The 19,514-nt window shown below is 38.2% G+C and overlaps 2 protein-coding genes across 3 annotated transcripts in view; one reads left to right on the plus strand and one right to left on the minus strand.

The window, feature by feature from the left end:
* Window positions 1-237: 237 nt before the first annotated feature.
* On the minus strand, window positions 238-14,451 carry LOC135462122 (dual specificity mitogen-activated protein kinase kinase 4-like). The gene is given in 14 exon segments (XM_064739485.1): window positions 238-2,918; window positions 3,715-3,900; window positions 4,638-4,715; window positions 4,993-5,120; window positions 5,675-5,726; window positions 5,987-6,106; window positions 6,458-6,577; window positions 8,728-8,841; window positions 9,075-9,103; window positions 9,106-9,134; window positions 10,005-10,112; window positions 12,843-12,930; window positions 13,287-13,468; window positions 14,310-14,451. Coding segments are annotated over 13 exon segments (1,185 nt in total). The 5' UTR covers window positions 13,306-13,468; window positions 14,310-14,451; the 3' UTR covers window positions 238-2,804.
* A 3,573-nt stretch (window positions 14,452-18,024) lies between these two features.
* LOC135461466 (prominin-1-A-like) overlaps window positions 18,025-19,514 on the plus strand; it is a 64,048-nt gene continuing 62,558 nt past the window's right edge. The window contains exon 1 of one of the 2 annotated variants that reach the window (XM_064738577.1): window positions 18,025-18,576. In XM_064738577.1, coding sequence (XP_064594647.1) covers window positions 18,336-18,576 — 241 coding nt within the window. In that variant the 5' untranslated portion in view covers window positions 18,025-18,335. The remainder of the gene's footprint in view (window positions 18,577-19,514) is intronic. The other variant, XM_064738579.1, reaches the window with a different exon arrangement.

Below are 19,514 nucleotides of genomic sequence, written 5' to 3' on the forward strand. Positions count from 1 at the left end.
TAAATCTTAATACCAGTCTCATCCTATTACAAGGTAAATGGCGCTTTAGCCCGGACTAAAGTTTATAGTTGGCTTTAGTCCTAATACACTTTTGAGTGCTTGGGGTTTAATGTCGTACTTAACAATTTTTCAGTCATATAAAAAATAGTACTTTATTGAACTGCGCCCAGAAATTCAGGTACCTAGTAAACTTTTGCTTTTCGGAATCCTCAGATGGCTTTAACCATGTAACATCCAGACGTGTTATGGTCAAATGTGCATACAACATGCCACTCTCAGGAGGACAGTGGATGACATATAGTTCATACACACAACACCACCACTGATTAAAGGTGCGTATCTTTATTATAGTCAGAATAATCCGTTTTGTCACAAGATTCTCCACTACATCTTTCTGCTCTACAAAACATTACGATTTTGGCATAAAAATACTGATGTACATATTTCTGTGTAACAGATTGTAGTCTTCTGAAGTCCAGCTCATTCATGGAAAACTTGTAAAAATGACAGAGACCCCTTGGCTCATCTAATAAGACAAAAACATGCATGGCTTTGATCCAGTGTAGTTTCAAGGCTAAAATAAATATCCACCGAGTCCAGTGGCAGATGTTGTGCATGTACTTACAAGAGTATCACTGCTTGTCCTAGGAAGTGGTCAATGCAGTCTCATCAAGGAAGGCCAATCATACAGTATCATCCAGTCACGTAAATCATACTGTATCATCCAGTTGGGTTAATCGCTCAATATCATCTCAAGAGGTGAATCATACAGTATCATCCAGAGAGATGAACCATACAGTATCATCCTTTGAGGTGAATCATGATGCAAATCATACAGTATCATCCAGTGAGTGAGGTGAATCCTACAGTATCATTCAGTCAATTGAAGCATAAAGTATCATCACGTGAGGTGAATTATACAGTATCATCCAGAGAGGTGAATTATACAGTATCATCCAGAGAGGTGAATCATGCAGTATCATCTCATGAAGTAAACCATATAGTATAATTCAGGGAGGTGAATGATACAGTATTATTCAAGGAGGTGAACCATACAGTATCATCCAGGGAGGTCACTCATACTGTATCATGACTCATAAGTCAGGTGAGTCATGACGTAAATCATACTGTATCATCCAGTGAGGTGAATCATACATTATTACCCAGGGAGATGAATCATACAGTATCAACCAGTGAGGTGAACCATGCAGTATCATCCTAAAAGGTCAATCATGATGTAAATCATACAGTATCATCCAGTAAGGTGAATCCTACAGTATCATTAAAAAGGAGAGTCCCACAGTTTCATTCAGTCAGGCGAAGCATGCAGCATCATCCCATCAGATGAATCATATAGTATCATCCAGAGAGGTGAACCACACAGTATCATTCAAGGAGGTGAATCGTACTATATTATTCACAGACGTAAACAACACTGTACCATCCACGAAAGTGAATAAAACTATATTCAAAGTCTCTGAAGTAGACCTTCAGTTGCTTTCACTGCATTTACTTATCTCACTCTCTCCTCATTGTTCAGTTTTCAACTCATCAAATGCAGTATTTGTTTAACAGTTTCACCCTTACAATGGCTGGCCTTAAGAGAACATTTGAACATGTAATAGACAGGCCCTCACAGATGGAAGTTCACACCACCAATACACAGAATTGTCAGCAAACATGTCCTACAACCACTACAAAGTCTGGTCCGTCAACTAGCGATACATCCATACATAGCATGGTCAGCCAACAACTTGTATCTCCACTATACACAGAGCCAGCCCACAACTTGTACCTCTACTACACAGGGCTAGCCATCAAGCCATATTCTAAATTCCTCAAACTTTTTGCATAAAAAGAGAAACTTTCAGTCCAATTTATGCACATTTTTGATTTGATTTCTGAGACAAAACAGCATTGGTTGGATGGGCCAATTTCAGGGCCTCACAAAAAATATAATTTCATCTGTCTACACAGAATAATGCTTTCAGAATATGCTTAAATAACACCTACCTTGCAAACATGCGAAAAGGCTGAAGAATTACGGTACGTCCAGTAATACATGCATCAGGGTCAATGAGCAACTTCTACCTCTACCACAGTCTGGTCTTCAAACAGTTGTTCCTGTAGTTACCCTATACAACTAAGTTTCATTTTCTAAACTGACACTCTGCAGCAAAGAAAAAACATCTCTCTACACCTATTTTCAGACAGACAGGGGCTCGCTTTGTTTTGTATGCTGGCTGCATCAGTGACAGTGACGAGGAAGTCTGCCACAAAACTGGTCTACACTCAATGCCAGATGGTATATTAAAACACTCCTACAACTCCTGATCTGTGACAAACCAGAGACATTTTAACCAAATCTTTTGTCTAAAAACAAAAAATTAAAAAAATCAGCTACAGCTTAAAATCATAAAATAGAAAATGTGTACTCCCTTACAGCTCTCCTCTCAGCCAGCCTCTATACAAATACATTAACACAGATGTGGTAACATTTACACTTTCTCACATATATTATACACATTTCCAAACATCAACTGGATCATAGTTTATACATACATCTTTACATATACATATATATATCTTTATTATATATATGAGAGTGTGTGTTAATATATACAGTACTTATATACAGAATAATGGAGGCTAGGCATGGCCATTATATGAACTGTACACAATCATATGAACACGACAGTCATGAGAACAATTAGAATAGACCAACAAAATTTGCATCTCAAATGTAATTATGTGTGAAGATCCCTGAAGACCTGCTTCCTTTCTTCGTCCGTCCTGGATGGGCCTTAAGAGCTGCCTTGATCAAGCTGCATAGGGTCAGTGATTTGATCCACAATCTGGCACACATAGCTCGCCACATTCACCTGCTTCTCTTCGTGGTGTTTGATAAAACTGTACCCCTGAAAGCAAAAGTACCTCTGTATTAGACAATGTTCCACCAGTGTAGGACAAACTTTATGTCTACATCATTACTGATCATACCACCAGCTGTACTCACATCACAGCATGGCGATTCACACAAAGGGAAATAACTGTAATATGATATTTTTATACCTGTAAGTCCCGACGGCATAGTTTAGCACCAGTATCCATACATCAGTACACTGCTAAGTTATTAGTGGCAAACAGTGTTTAACAGCTTTGGGAAGTGTACAATGAGTTTAATGAAAATCACAGCAGATACGGCAAAAGGTCCAGAAAATGTCAATTAAAGCAACTTATGCCAGAACTTTCTGTGTCTTTTAAGACAAACTATGGAGGCAATCATCAAATTTTTCTGAAATTCCCCCCAAAAGTATGAAATATAACTGTCTACTTTAAATAATGCATTTACGGCGCTTCTGTAACAAAATTAGAGAAGTTTCAATAGTCTAAATTCTGAGAAAATGAAGTTTATGAAATTTACAGGAAATGTATAACACATCTGCTTCTCAGTGGCAACAAGCAGCTGTGCAACACATCTGACTGATGGCTGCTTTTGTCAAATTTTACACATTCTATCCTTTAACATAGACCAGTCCGTCAAATTTTTCACATCCTATCTTTAATCATGTGCCATTTTACTTTATGTCAAAGCTTTTGTGAACTTGCGTTTGTTTTCTGGAACACACACATAACGGATCATATCTCGGTGGAACACTTCCCTCTGCTCCTCGTGGTACCTATGTTGACACTTACATAGAGACTCTCACTCACCAACAACTTGTTGTATTTGGGTCTCTGTTTTTCGTCTTTTGTCAGGCAGGTGTTGACGAAGGTAACAAACTGAGAGGAGAATTGGGAGTCCATGAGCTGAGGTGCTTGACCCTGTACCACCTGGGTCAGCTGGTCAAACACACTGTTCCACTTGGGGTAGGGGAACCTGCCTGTAGCCAGCTCCATCTGTCAACATCATACACAGACACTTTATCTGATGGCTGACTTACATCATACTCCAGGACATTTCCCAAACAGAACAAATGTATTTCAGAATATGTATGAGGACATTGCTGAAGATGTAGGAGGCTGCTTGGTGGAGGAACCTCTCCATCTACCAGACAAACATCTTGCACTATGGCTGTACGCCAGTGAAGAGGTCAATTTTTAACGCCTTTGGACAAAGTCTTGTCAGTTCAACAGAAAGACATGTCTGACCATAGGCTGTAATGTTAATACTTATAAAACTTTATTTATTTATTTGATTGGTGTTTTACACTCTGCTCAAGAATATTTCATATAAAACTACTTTAATGGATATGAACTGTGAGCCAAATAGGTGGATAAAATGTCTGCTGATATCAATACACAAAATATATGGCATGGTCTACAGTTAGGCCATACCAATTTAAACTGTTTTTCTTTTTTTTGTCAGTATCAGAAGAGGGTATGAAAATAACAATAAAACTTGAAAATCATCTAATTTCTGGAAAATTCCAGCAATTTTACGTGCTGAAGATATATGTAGTTGATCGCAAAGCCTTGAAAAACAGGATTTTCAAACAAACCTGAAGACTCGACAAAAGAAAAAGATGGGTTTTCAGTTTTATTTTAATTTCATTTTTGGATTTTTTAGAGATGTCTCGCCCACAAAACATGACTTAAAACTGGTGTAGTCTTACTCAGTACATACATGTACTTACCAGCGTTATCCCTAAACTCCACACATCCGAGCGGACATCATAACCTCGACTGGACGCCCGAGGGTCAATCCTCTCTGGCTGAAAACACAATGTCACACACTGGGTTAAATAGCCACGACTGAATCGTCCATCTTATAGGGCCTCTTACGAGTATTTTTGAAGAACTTAATTAATTTCTTATTAGAAAACTTTAGTCTTGGCAACAAACATATCATTTTATGGCCTTTATGGGCTTCTGAAAATGCATATTTACATTAGGTGGATTAAAGTAGTACAGAGTGAAATTAGATTAATGTACTTTTTAATCAGGAAAGTTTTATGATACAGTTAGTCTTTCCAAACTGCTGATACTTACAGCCATATATGGTCTACAGCCAGCATCCCTGCTTTTAGCAATAGAATCAACCAACTGTCCACTGATGCCAAAATCACAAAGCTTAATGTTGCCTTTTCTGTCTAACAGAATATTGGAGGGTTTCACATCTGTAGAAATAAAAACCCATATGTTGAGGACTGATGCTCATACACATGTACAAACCATAATGACTGTAGAAATTACACGGTTGATCAGGTGAAATCGTTCTATACTTTACTTTGTTGACATTATTGAAGATTTTTTACTCACACATTAACATTAAAGCTTTCTGGGTTGAGGAGCAGAGCACAAGGACAAATTTCTGGACATAAATCAGTAATTCAGGGTCAGGGCCCAGTTTTGCAAAGATGTCCTAAACGTACGATAATCACATACATAAAACAACAGTACGGCATTAACTACGTACAAAATATCATACGAAGAGTATACAATAAAAAATGTTGTAAGCTGCTTTGTAAAACTGGCCCCTGAAGGCTAGATTTAAAGACAGTCTTCCACATTCACTGATTGCTAGACAGTTGACTTAAATGGAGCATATTCCCATGAGGGAACTGATACCATGTTTTTGAAAGTCTTGGCAAATCAAAAAAAAAAGAAAAATGGGCGAATAAAATCATAATTTGGTAGGACAATGTTAAGAACAAAATAAATGTCTTCTTACCTCTATGGATAATTTTTAACTTTTCTTTCAAATAGTTTAGTGCTTTTAATGTCTGGAATGAAAAAAAAAGTACACACTTCAATTATTATGCATAAGAAAAACACAGGTATATCTTTCCATTTTATATTATTTATTTTGATTTGATTATATTTATTGCAGCAATGCTGATGTATAACACTAAGCATTAACTTTCCCTTTATTTTCCATTTCACTGATGTTCAGTTACAGCAACACCCCAAACAAGTCGATTTATATTTGGAATCTAGGATACTGACAACGGCGAACAGTAAGCAGGAATGGAGAATTACTTACAGCTACAGTAATTTTTCCTAGGATTTCTTCTGGTATTGACTGGTGGAGATTCCAATATATAAACTTGTAAAATTTGTCTAATGATATGTCCATCAGCTCCATGCATATCCAGCAATCCCCCTGAAAACCGGCAAAACAAGAACAATATAATGGTTGGCGATGGCTCAATGTAATCTCACATACACATACTAGTTAAAGGTGATATGGAGTCAGGACTGGTTAGCAATGACAAAAGCAGAATTCAGCTGTACCACACTCCCACCCCTAATGTCTGTTGAAACAAAGTCTAGGTGTGCTAATAACACACCCCTGGCATAATCAAAATCATATATCAATAATGTGTCTAAGAGCAATTAATTCTGCTGTGTGGAGGTTGGGACTAATCAGTTCCTACATATATTTTCTGCAAATTTCACATCTATCTTACTTTTTTATTTGAAAACCTCAAATATTCTGCCTAGCAGAACTTACTTCTTTGAAGAGAGCACCGTAGAATTGAACAATGAATGGGCAATCATTGCTCCTCATGACTACATCCAAGTCCATTAGCAGCTGCCTCTGTTCTCGCTCATCCACTGTGGAGCGGATCCTCTGCAAAGTAGATCAGTTACCATGACCATCAGGAATGTCAGATGCTCACCTGTCTCACATCTGTGCACTAGTAATCTGACACCAAATACGGTAAATGACCTTAAGTTTCGCATGCGAGATACTGTTGTTTACTTTCGCACGATCTGAGTTGGCGGCAAGAAGTTAGTTATTAGCCCCTCGCCTGTTTCATTACCTTGCATGGCCCTTAGCAGCTCTGGTTGCTAATCCTCACCACAAGGGGTCAAGTCACTGACAGTGAGGTGTGCAGGTCTCCCGAGTAGTACACCTACACGTACACCTCTAAATATACCAGGCTGTCAGGCTGTGTCTATTACAAACATTTAAATTCCAAACACTGTCTCAAAGCATGACAACACCAAACAAGAAATGTACATGCATAATGTACATTGCAGACAAACCGATTATTCAGTCACCTCATGTCATTATCTGGTGAAAGGTTGTCTGCTGAGAGCCCTCATTTTGCAACGTGTATGTGTACAAATGTATTTTAGCTAAAAACAAATTTCACTGAGAAATATTAGCCATAAGCTTTCAGTGTCCCTGTAATTACAATCTAGTATGTCAATCTACATGCACATTTTGCTTCTTTACAGAGGAACTGTCCCATGCAGAAGATCCTCTATTAAAGACAGAAAACGTTCTCTGCATGACATTTCCGAAAGCTACGATTGACTTTTACCCCTATTCAGTAGAACAGTGTGCAAGTCCGGCATATTGGGAGATTTATTTGTGTTGTTATCACAATAGAAGTTCGCACAACATCGTCACTGGCTTTTTAAAGAAAATGTTTTATGATTTGCTGTACATAGTTTTGCCCAGATGTTATTTACTTGTCAAAGTGACAGATAATATTATTGTTTAGCCTTTCGCCACCAAAAATCATGGGTAGACACATGAAAATTTTGAGTCCTGTGATTGTAAGTGGCTTGTATCTATCTACATGTAGATAAAACCAATCTGTATGGCTAAAATTTTATCAAAGGGGATTTTGATTAAATATTACATGAATTAAGTATTCATGTTAACGAAACATGGGCAGAAGTTGACAGTCTTTCAAATTAGGGCTGAATGAACAAGGATGGTTTAGCTGCAGCTGTGTAATTTGATCGCAATATGACATCTTCATTTTGTCTGCTGGTAGGTCCAGTTTGCAAGTAGGGATTTGCGGTGTGCTAAATTCTGCTACAGCTTTGTATATGGAAGCCCTGCAGTTTAAAAACGGAATTTGACAAGACACTCCACATGCATAAAGGTACTGGGTAGTCACACTTAATCTCCACAAAGTTTTCTTGAAAATTCCCATATATCGTAAAATAATGATAACAGAACAATCGACCTGTTCTGAAGTGCATGTACTAGAATTATTATGATTAAAACTGAGGAAAATCTAAACTGTTAGTGGTATAATCCCCTGACCACCCCTGATGCTCTCCTGCCGCACCCAGTCAGTAACAACCACAATCAACACAATGAATCCTGGGATACACTTTCCAAGTTCCAGGGCAAAACTTTAGATCATTTACCAAAATAAGTAGTTTTGCTGCTGCAAATTTTCTAGTGTGGTCAGAGTGAGGACATGGCAGCTTAATATCAGAATACAGCAAAATAACTTGGTATACGGGTGCCATATGTAATAGCTTAATATCAAAATACAGGAAAATTACTTGGTATCCTGCTGTCATATATAACAGTTTAATATCAGAACATAGCAAAATTACTTGTTATAAGGGTGCGATATATAATAGTTTAATGTCAGAATAGAGCAAAATTACTTGGTATACGAGTGCGATATATAATAGTTTAATATCAGAATATAGCAAAATTACTTGTTATACGGGTGCGATATATAATAGTTTAATATCAGAATATAGCAAAATTACTTGGTATACGGGTGTGATATATAATAGTTTAATATCAGAATATAGCAAAATTACTTGGTATACGGGTGTGATATATAATAGTTTAATATCAGAATATAGCAAAATTACTTGTTATACTGGTGCCATATATAACAGCTTCATGTCAGAATATAGCAAAATTACTTGGTATACGGGTGCCATATAATATCTATGTTATATCATTTAGATATTCAGAAATGTGTCAACAGAAACACAAAATACACAACTGACCTTCACAGCCATAATTGTGCCACTGGCTGTATGCTTCATTTTGTTGACCGTTCCATACGCCCCTCTGCCTATTTCACCTAAATCTTCTAAATCATCAGCAGTAAAATCATACGTCTGCAAAGCAAGGTTAAGAATAAGTCTCAGTTTAGTGTAACATCGTGATGAAAACTATAGACCAGACTGGGTGGAAAATCTGAAATATTTCCAAGTACATGTATAGCACATAACACCCTGATCAAATCAAAGTATTAATAAATCAGGTGAAATTTTCTGTCACTAACGATAGCAAGTAGTAAGCTTTTAGTATTTTCTGTCTTTCATTTAAAATACTTAATTGTAGCACTTACTGAATCTGGTGATATCTGAAGCTTTCCGTAGATTCTAAACTTTGTGAGCGAAGCCTCTCTCTGTTGGAAAGGAAATGTAATGCGCATTTACAGAAAACACATTAATTAACCATAATCTTTTCCGGATGTATGAGATATCCACTCCCAACCCCCCACCCTTCCTTACATCCACTAGCATTTCCAAGAATAAAGGAAAGAAAATAAAAAGAATAATCAGACTATCATCATTATTAAGCATGTCGCTGTTTATATGATATAAAAGATATTCACAAAGTTTCAGGGAAAATGCTCCAACACTTATGCAGGAGTTGCATGGACAAAATCTGTGTACATGAAAATCCATTATTGCACTGAGTAGTCGAATGGGACAAATTATTAAAATAACTACCTACTTGCAATTAAACTCAAGCATGCACAAGTTTAGATTATAGAGAAGATCTATGCTATAAAGTTTCATGGAAATAGGTTCAGTGCTATAGGAAATGTTGCATTAACAAAATCTGGATACATGGAAAAGCACCATTACACAAAGTCCTAAGTGAGGGTAATTACAAAAATAATTACCCTACTGCCATTAAACTTAGGCATGCACAAATTAAAATGATAGGTAAGATGTATTGTAAATTCCAGCCAAATTGGCGCAGAAGTTTGAGAGGTCAAAATTGTGTCTACAGACAGATGGACAGACAGGGTGATTCCAGTATAGCTTCGCTGAGAGGGGTATAAAATATAATCTCTAAGAGCCCGACACAGATTGCAGAACACAAAAGAGCTCTTAACCTGACCACACTATGGTCACTATTACTTGCAAACCTTTATGATGGGAACAATAAAACCAATATCTGTTTTCTTTAAGAAAGAACAATTTAACTACATATATTGCTCCATCATGCAAGACTAACACAGAAAACTGAAATAATTCTAACTCACATCTGTGTTCTGTGGCCCATGCTGGCAAGTGTTGGAGACTTCTCATTTGTAGGCCCCAGTTCAATGTTACAAGGGGGAGTTCCTCCTTCATTGGCATTGATGCCACCACTGAAATACCAAGAAATCATTTACTGGTGTACCTAAAAATGTTTATTCGAGATGGGTTTTATGCCCAATGAAGATTATTTCACTGTTAAAACTGCCCCTATGTCCATGGGTGGAAGAAATCAGACACTATAGTGCAGTGAAAACCACAACCTGTCTACAGTTCCCAAAATAAGTCTTCAAAGTTCAATAAATTTTCTACACAAGCTATGAACATTTATTTATTTGACTGGTGTTTTACGTCGTACTCAAGAATATTTCACTTATACGACTGCAACCAGCATTATGGTGGGAGGAAATCGGGGCAGAGTCCGGAGGAAACCCATGATCATCCGCACGCTGCTGAGACCTTCCCACGTACGGCCGGAGAGGAAGCCATCATGAGCTGAACTCACACTGACTGCATTCCCAGGACGAACATTTATCACATGATTTGATGCTTCATACTTTTGTTCATAAAAACATACTGTAATACATTACACCAGTAATCAATGAGGAAATTCAATAAAATATACTACAATATATGCAGGGTTAAATGTTTCTAACACATGAAATTGGATACTATTTCACCCAATAATTAGACACCGTTAGAATTCAACATATGATACGGGTACAGTTGAAGACTTGCATACTTTAACAATTTACAATAGTCTTTCAATCCAGCCCAATGTACAATTAGTACAATCTTAAGTAAGACACATTCTATCACAGATTTAAGAAAATTTGCAATCTGCTGCCGACGGCAACCCTGGAAAGTTGTGACTGTATACATGCATGTACAACTGAAGTTGTAGCATGGACACAGTCAAGTATGCTATTTAAACCGTAGGTCATGATACTAATACAGTGAAGGTCACAGTAATATCACTGGTAATATTGCCATTGGAAACATATGTTTAATCAACCAACCAAATGTTTTATCACTCCGACTGTTTTCTGTGATTTTTGCCCCTACCTCATTGCTATTACCAAAATCAATCAAAAGAATCTAGCATTTCAGGTATACCTTCAGTAGGGAAACAAATTTGGCAGCATGCATTTACCTAGCGAACCATCCAGCCCTGATTTGCAAGGTCAGATCTAAGAAAACACAGCTAAATATTTCATGAACGGCTAGGCTGTTCCTGTAACAGGCCTGGCATCTTTTACTTCACTATGCTGGCAAATAGAGAGTTCAATTTGCAGGAAGTAGCCATGCATGGAATTCATCAAAGATCAACGTCAGTGTTATCAACAACAGCAATGGTGCAAGGAGCCAGCTTCATGGGCTGGTCCATATGATTTGATTGGTTGGAATTTAACCTGTCCGCTAGTAAAACAGCTGTTATCTAATCGGATGTAGTTTGGCTAGTCCAAATAACTGCTGGCTGGCCCGTGGATAGTAAACACTTTGCCAGGCTGGTAGGAGTTGCATAAAAAAGTCTGTTAAGCCAGCTAAATTTTAACCCTAGTGAGGAAAACTTAGGCTTTAAAGATACATACAAACTCTGGTTAATTATGGAGGGACTGGTAAACAAAGTAGGAGTTCATGCGTCAAGTTTGATCAATCTTCGGCATGCTGGTAACAGTGAGAGGCAAGTAGATACAAACGTGCTGACTTCCAGAGAATGTCGCTATGATACATGCCATCCCAATGGCTGTGTCTCTTGGCTGTGTCTGTGCTATGGATCAATGAGTGAAAAAAAATTGTAGGAAATGTCACCTATCTTCAACGAAGGCAATGGCTGCTTGACAGCTACAGCAGTGGTAGAGGTTCTGACCAACTACAAAGCTTGATTAAAACCGGAACATATCCAAAACTAATGGGAGGATTGCAACAGAGCTATGAAAAGGGGTGCATGAATACATGCTTGTAAAAACATTTTGGTGGCTATTAGTAGTACATAGCGATGAAACATTAGAAGTGGCAGGAATCTTGATGACTTTACAATAAAAGCTTGCTTGTAAATTTCATCACATCTATGGATAACATCTATGAAACTAAAGGGAAGGTTTTATTGTGACATGATAATACATGCAATGTTAAACATCACAGCAAAGTAGCAAATTCATTACTAATCCCAGTATCTTTATCAGCCATAGCTGACTTCAGTCTTCTGTACCTGAAAGATTTATTCTAAGGATGGCCTAAATTTTACGACCTGTATTTACAGATAGGGTCTATGCGAGGATTGTCGGACCCCCAAACATCTTACCCAATATTAAAAGTTCACAGCTGATTTCCTGGCAGTTTTCAAAACTCCTGAAGAAAAGTGTAGTGTAATTTAAGCAAAACTATATTCCATCTGGGAAATTCGCAATCTTGTTACCATAGCAACTGTAGAAATGGACAGATGAAAACTCTCCATTTCTGTATCCATTAAGAACAATTAGTGTAGTAGCCCAGACAACAAAGTCACAGAATGGACAAAACTGACAAATGCAAGGCGCTACACACTGTCAGCTGTGTATCCGTATAACCACCAATATTTCACATACAATACATCTGGAGCTAGATTTGAACACGGATACAGACAGACAGACGGACAGACAGACAAAATTGTGATACCTAAAAGTTGGGCATTTAAAATTATCCTCAAGATGCAGTGAGCAAATCCCTCAAAAATTCACTTTTGCCCATTCATTTTCATACATGTAACGAGCGAATCAAAAGGTTTAACGAACTTCATCAGATAATTACAGAAGACATGCATAAAAGCAGTGAATGTTAAATAGAAAGATTCAAAAACTTACAACGGTGGCCGATGAACAGTACTGCAAAAAGCTGGTTTCTGGTTTCCATTTCCAATATCAAAGTTTAACCGTAACCCCTTCCTTTTGGCTGCAGAACAGAATAAAAGATATTAACAAACTTGCCTATGCAGAATGTTCAGATTATTTCAACAGATCTTTTTTTGTGTGCAAGAGACCAGTGAGTACAATTTCAAAACTTGAAATATTCAGATTGTAACTCACTGAATTAACTTTTGCATGCACTCATAAGGATGGACAATTTCAACATTTTCTTTTTAGCACGTCTGAACCACTATTCAAATGTGTTTCCTTCTTTCTTGCAACCAAATACACCACTGAATTCTTTTTCAATACACAATACTTTGAAGCACAGTAAATGTTCTTCCTCTGGTTTTACAATGAGCATGTTATTGAAGTGACAATTGCTGGCAGCGAGAGCCTGACCTGTATCCTCGCCATCCATGGTCCAGCTACCACGCTCTTACTGCCCATGCAGCACTGAAGCGTCAAGGCAGCAGGTGAGTGTGGGCAGTCGGCAGTTCACAGCCTCAACATACACGGCAGCTACTTGCTAGAGTGCCTCTACACCTCGCCTCCTCACAAACACCTCACCATCAGTCTGCTGACTGAAAAAATAAGCCAATTTAAATTAGTTCCATGAGATGATCATTGAAAATTTATCATACCTGTTCAAATAATTTAAAACTTCATTGCAACATGTGTCTAGCTATTTGTAACAAAATGATATATGGCGGTAACATCTGGGAGTTTTTGTTACAATTTAAGATCATTACCAAATAACATCGGTTAACCAGGCATGGTGATAAAGCGTGTTAACACACTTGCATTACGGCCTGTGGAGTATTAAAGAAATATTTCAAATTAAACATTTCCATTTGACGCAGAAAAGCTTACTAGTGAGGCATTCTTACTCTTGCTAGACCACAGGGCATATCTATTTCTGCCAATAATTAGGGCTGACAGCAGGAAGCAATTCACAGCGTCTATTTCCTTCCGAAGACAGCAGAGACCAGAGAGAGATGTGGTCAGAATGAAGAGTTGTGTGATGTATCAGGTTGTACACAGAAGCCCACGTGCTCGCAGTGCTAACGTCAACGATTAGCTCAATGTGTCCATGTGTCTGTCAGTGTCAGTATTGCATACACTCTCCACAGCAAAATACTACATGACACAACAAAAGAACAATGGTCTACTATTAACATTGCTTAGAGTTCCCTTTGCAATCAGTTCGGCTACTTTTTGCCGCTATTGACTAAGTTTTATGAAGTCATACAACTGTATGAGTCATGGTTGCCGAAAATAGCGTCAACTACGATCGGACTGGAGTCCCTGGCAAGCAGAGAATACCCCACCTTGAGTGTCATCCGACCGCTCCTGGGCCGCCATCTTGGAAACACAACTGAATTTACGCCTGTCAGTTTTTAATCGACTATAAGCTCAAATCACCATTTAAAGTTCTGCGCCTCAATCCGTCTTGGCGAGTGTATCTTCACGAAACAGGTAGCCGATATCCCCGCCTCATAGAAAATAGGAAAGTAGAGCGATGTTCATTTCTGTGAGATGACTCATTGCGGGATCTACTCGGGAAAAGCCCTTGACGTCATCAGGCGTCACGAGTCCACAGCGAGGTCACGTGATGGACATTACGCACAAAAGGTGACAGTCTTATATATAGGTAGCAGATAACAGTAGAGGGGAACAGATGAGTGTATGGCAGTCGTTAGTCATAATCTCGGTACCAGGTGTCAGGGAGTGCTGATGACACTCAGTCGATTTCCTAACTTGCTTCGTATAATTTACAAACTCAATTTTGGTTTCAAGGGAGATCACCCAGGGTTAGCTAGTGCATTCTATGAATGGTACGTATCATACCGGTACCTCAAGAAAAGGTTGAAATACAAAACAACCATTAGGCTGTATAGAGCTTAATTAAATCCCACAAGAGTTCTAAGAAATTCGCATGTTTAAAGAAAGTATCCAGTCAAGAGGAGCAAAATAAAGTTGAAATGAAAAAGGATTATTTAAGTACACGTGTGTTCTATATAAAATCGTAAATAGATATATTTAATATCATTTGTTTTCTGTTGCTGTAAATTTTACTGGTAGGCATACAGTGGTGGTTTTCCCCTGAATGTATTAGGGGGTTAAGTGAATGGGAATATAAAGTAAAACTAACAGTAAATACTTACTGTAATCGTTTACTTAATCTTGCGACACCCGTCTTCTTTTAATTTTGTCATCATCATTGTACGTGTAACCTAACGTTTTCGCTAAATAGGCCTTTATATGGTAGTCCGCCGAGATTGCTTAGTTTGTTAGTTTGGCAAATTTGGCTATACCTAACGTCAGAGTAATTTCGAACCAGGAGGTGTAGGGTACTGTACTAATGTGTTTGTCGTGAGTACATAGATCTGAATAAGGATGCTATACAAAACCAAGTCTAATTGATTTGTCTTAGATATAGACCTATATGTATTCTCACATATGGTTTTTTATGCCATAGGCCTACTAAAGAATTTTCACTTTTATGAGTGGAGAACACTGCAGAGTGTGATAAACAGTGGAAACTTGGCAAGTTCAGTACCGGAGAACTTTCCCATACGTAAGCAACTGATGGAAGTCAAAAAGTAACCGACGAATTTCATGATGATCACATAACAGAAACGCGCGCCGCGCCCACTTATTGTATGCCCCAAAACAATAGGAACAGGGGCCGGAGCCTTGTAAATTCCCAGTGTGGAGATACGGTCTTGAACCCTCGATCGTCTCTTATAATGCATATACACTACATGTCATTTTTCACGTCATAGGCCTATTGTGGTACGGTATCTGATTGTGGTTCTCACATCGCTTCTGTCGTCGTCATATGACTGAAAAATTGTTGAGAACGACGTTAAACCCCAAGCACTCACTCACTCACTCACATCGCGTCTGCATGTATACATAGCAGTTGTTTCAGCCAGCCTTTGCGGACCAACAATACTAGATCATACAATTTTGGAAACATGTTTTACACAGAAAGCCGAGATTGACTAACTAGTGACTATTTTACATTTTCATCTCATTTCATATATTTCTGTGATATGCGCTGTTCTGTGAAAATGGCATGTATACTGTTTACGGCAAATGAGCTGATCAGGCGTGAGAGAGTAAATAGCGTACGCTATAAATTCACATAGCGTACATTTTAGCCGTTCTATGGGGAGACTACTCTCGAGACCTTGTACATGCACTGCAGGTCGTCGGCCGCTTGTTGTCATGAAAGCTACACGCACGATTGGCGAGAACCAGGGAAGCCACACATTCCATGTCCGAGGATGGTGTTGAACATAACATAACATAACATAACATAAAAGATGATGCCAAAATCAGACGAAAGAGCATAAAAACACATTTGCAAATATCACATTTTATATTTTTTTCGATTTTTTTTTACGAGAAATTTGGGAACAGCTCTTGGTATATACCGTCGTAGCATAATGCTGTTCTAAAAAAGGATGTGATATACATGTCTAATAAATTTATTTGAATGTAAATTTGTTGTTCATATCTAAACACATGTATGGATTCAGTGTGAACTTATGAATGTATTAAAAATATAAAAATGTATATCAAAATGTAACATTTGTTAGCATATAGTGCCCAAATATTTTAAAATATGCTGTGCATCATCATTTACAACATTATTACGCAGACAATAGTGGTCCCAAATATGTAACATATATATATATATATATATATATATATATATATATATATATATATATATATATATATATATATATATATATATATATATATATATATATATATATATATATATATATATATATACATATAGACACACACACACACACACACACACAATTTAATTTGATGATTGATGGATATTTTGCTAACAATCTCGGGTATATAGCTTCGTTTAAGTGGCTTCCACTGACATTGTTCGTTCATTTCAGAGCCGCCTCTCTGGAAGGCTATAGAGCACCAGGCTTGACAGGCCCTTCAATCATACATCTATGTATACTGACACCGGGTAGACCAATTCTTGATACATCTGCCAGTAGCATGATACATGTATATGCATTGTAAGTCACAACGTACGTTATCGACATCACAGCTTTTTATGACAGGTCTACCTTCAAACCCGAACACTGGTAGGTATTACATTCAGTACCGATAACCAGGTTACTGCGGGGAAGCCTGTCTGAATATAAGTGCGTACAAGTATACTTTCGGCCAACGAAATTGCCTGCATCTGCCTAGCTAAACCATATAGGACATACGCAAAAGTTTCTGGGTTCAGCCTCATCACCTAGAGCAAATATATACACGCACAATGCATTAGGAGATAAGGCATAATCAGCACATATTTGAGACAAACATACTTATATTATCCATCCGCGTTGTCCTCTTATCAATTTTGTATAAAACTGTTTTTGTTTCTCCGTTGATTTCCTTTCGTATATACTTTAAATTCTTTGTCCATAATGATATTAAGTTTTATTAGAAAGTAATCCGAATTATTGTAAATCATCAAAAAATGCTAAAAATTTTCGAGGTTTGTTTTCCACAGTCCATGTGTCGTTAAAACCCGTTGTTTAATAAGTCTTGCATGTCGTCAATAGGCCTAATGAGAAATGAGCATTGCGTGTACATGTTCTAATCGACAGCGCTATTGTCTTTTGTTTTACTATAGCATGTCGACTGTTTCTATTTATTGTGTTCTGGTAAAGTAAAGACACTGCAGCTTAGCAACAGAGAATGATGGCAATCATGCGCATTCTAATCCATGTTCTTAATTTAAAATTAAAGTTACTTCTCTTATGGTATTAATGATGATTTGCGAGCCAGTGAATTCGGAGCCCCGACAGCTCCATGCGACTTCAAAAGTTAAAGAAAGCGTTTTCTTATTATTTTTTTTATATATATACTTAGGCCTATATACCGGTAGTTTATTTTCTTTATATATATTTTTTTTTTTTGTATACATATGCACATGAAGATTACAGAACTAAATTTGATTCGTGTGGGCTATTTAATGAGATCAACCATTGTAAAATCAGGAAGAAGACATCAACAAGAACGAGATAAGAGTTAACACTCGTACACTGTGAGGGCGACAGGTATGACATACGGGGCGTGGTCTCGTGACGTCACACTCCTCTTGAACCAGACCAGCGAGACGAGGAGAACCGAGAAATGCCGTCCACAAACAGATGACGAGAGAGGTGACTGTTACAGTTCGAGAAGATATATGTCCTCTTCGTGGACGTGTCGTTATGCATTGTTTGGCGAGAATTTGTTACTTAGATATCCCTGCATTAGAAGTTGTCACTAAAGGAACTAAATTCTGATTGAAACGGCGATCCAGACGGGCACCGACCGTTGTTGTTGTAGCGCACCGAGTTACGTGTTTGACAAGTTTGTTAGCGACACCGTGCCAGGACAAGCTCGAAGATTAGCCTTAGAATGGCAAGGCTGTCATGGATAGTACACCAGTATGGTGTTGTGTTGATGTGTGTTTGTGTGATCGCGATAGCCGCCCAGGAGTCCGCGTCTCCATCCCCGTCCCCGACACCTGCCCTTGCGACGGACGGCGAGAGTGACAATGAAATGTCCTCATTGGCAAAAGGAGTCCAGCCTTTGTTTGAAATGACAAACGTTTTCCTTGGCAATATAGTGCAACCTCACAGAATTGGAGACAGTTTTAGTAAGTTTAACCAACTAATGATAAGTTAGTTTAAAACTCACCTGTGCTGTATGCAGTTGCTCACATGTTTGAATAACAACAGATCATTTATCAACAGGTTATAGGGAATGAAGAGGTATTCAGGTATAATACTTGTCAACAGGAATAATTATCATAAACAGGTGTACATGTACACATGTATAGGTAAAGGCTTGTTGATGAATGACAGCAGGCCTGCGTATGTGGTGACTTCTGGTGGTTTCTTTCCCACCCTGCCAGGTTTTCCCCCTTACTGTTCTTGGTTTCTCCAAGACTCTACTAGGTTTCTCTGACACTCTGTGAGTTTTCTCCAGATTTTATTATGTATCTCCAATACTCTACATGCTAGATTTCTCCAACACTCTACATGCTAGATTTCTCCAACACTCTGCTAGATTTTTTCCAGACTCTGCTAGGTTTTTTCGCCACAGCCAATTAGGTTTGTCTGACACTCTTCTAGGATTCTCATCACACCGTGCTATGGATTCTCCTGCACTCTGCTTGGTTTTCTCACACACTCTGTTAGGTTTCTAACACACTCTGCTAAGTGTCTTTCTGCGCCCTGCTAGGTTTCTGCCACACTCTGCTAGGTTTCTTTCTACACCCTGCTAGGTCTTCTAGGTTTCTCCCACAATCTGAGCTCTAGGTTTCTCCCACAATCTGAGCTCTAGGATTTTCCCATATTCTTCTGGATTTCTTTTTACTCCCGGATAGGTTTGTCTCTCCCTCACTCCCATACGGATTCTCCCATACTGCTAGGTTTCCCCAAACTATTCCTGTTTTTGCCCCTCACTGTGCTCAGTTTCTCACATATTGTGCTCGGTTTGTCTCCACACTCTGATAGGTTTCTCCCACTCCCTGGTAGGTTTCTTCCTGCACTGTGCTATGATATTCCCACTCTGTTATGATTCTCCCATAGT

The sequence above is a fragment of the Liolophura sinensis genome, chromosome 1 (genome assembly GCF_032854445.1).
Source record: "Liolophura sinensis isolate JHLJ2023 chromosome 1, CUHK_Ljap_v2, whole genome shotgun sequence".
Classification (NCBI taxonomy): Eukaryota; Metazoa; Mollusca; class Polyplacophora; order Chitonida; family Chitonidae; genus Liolophura; species Liolophura sinensis.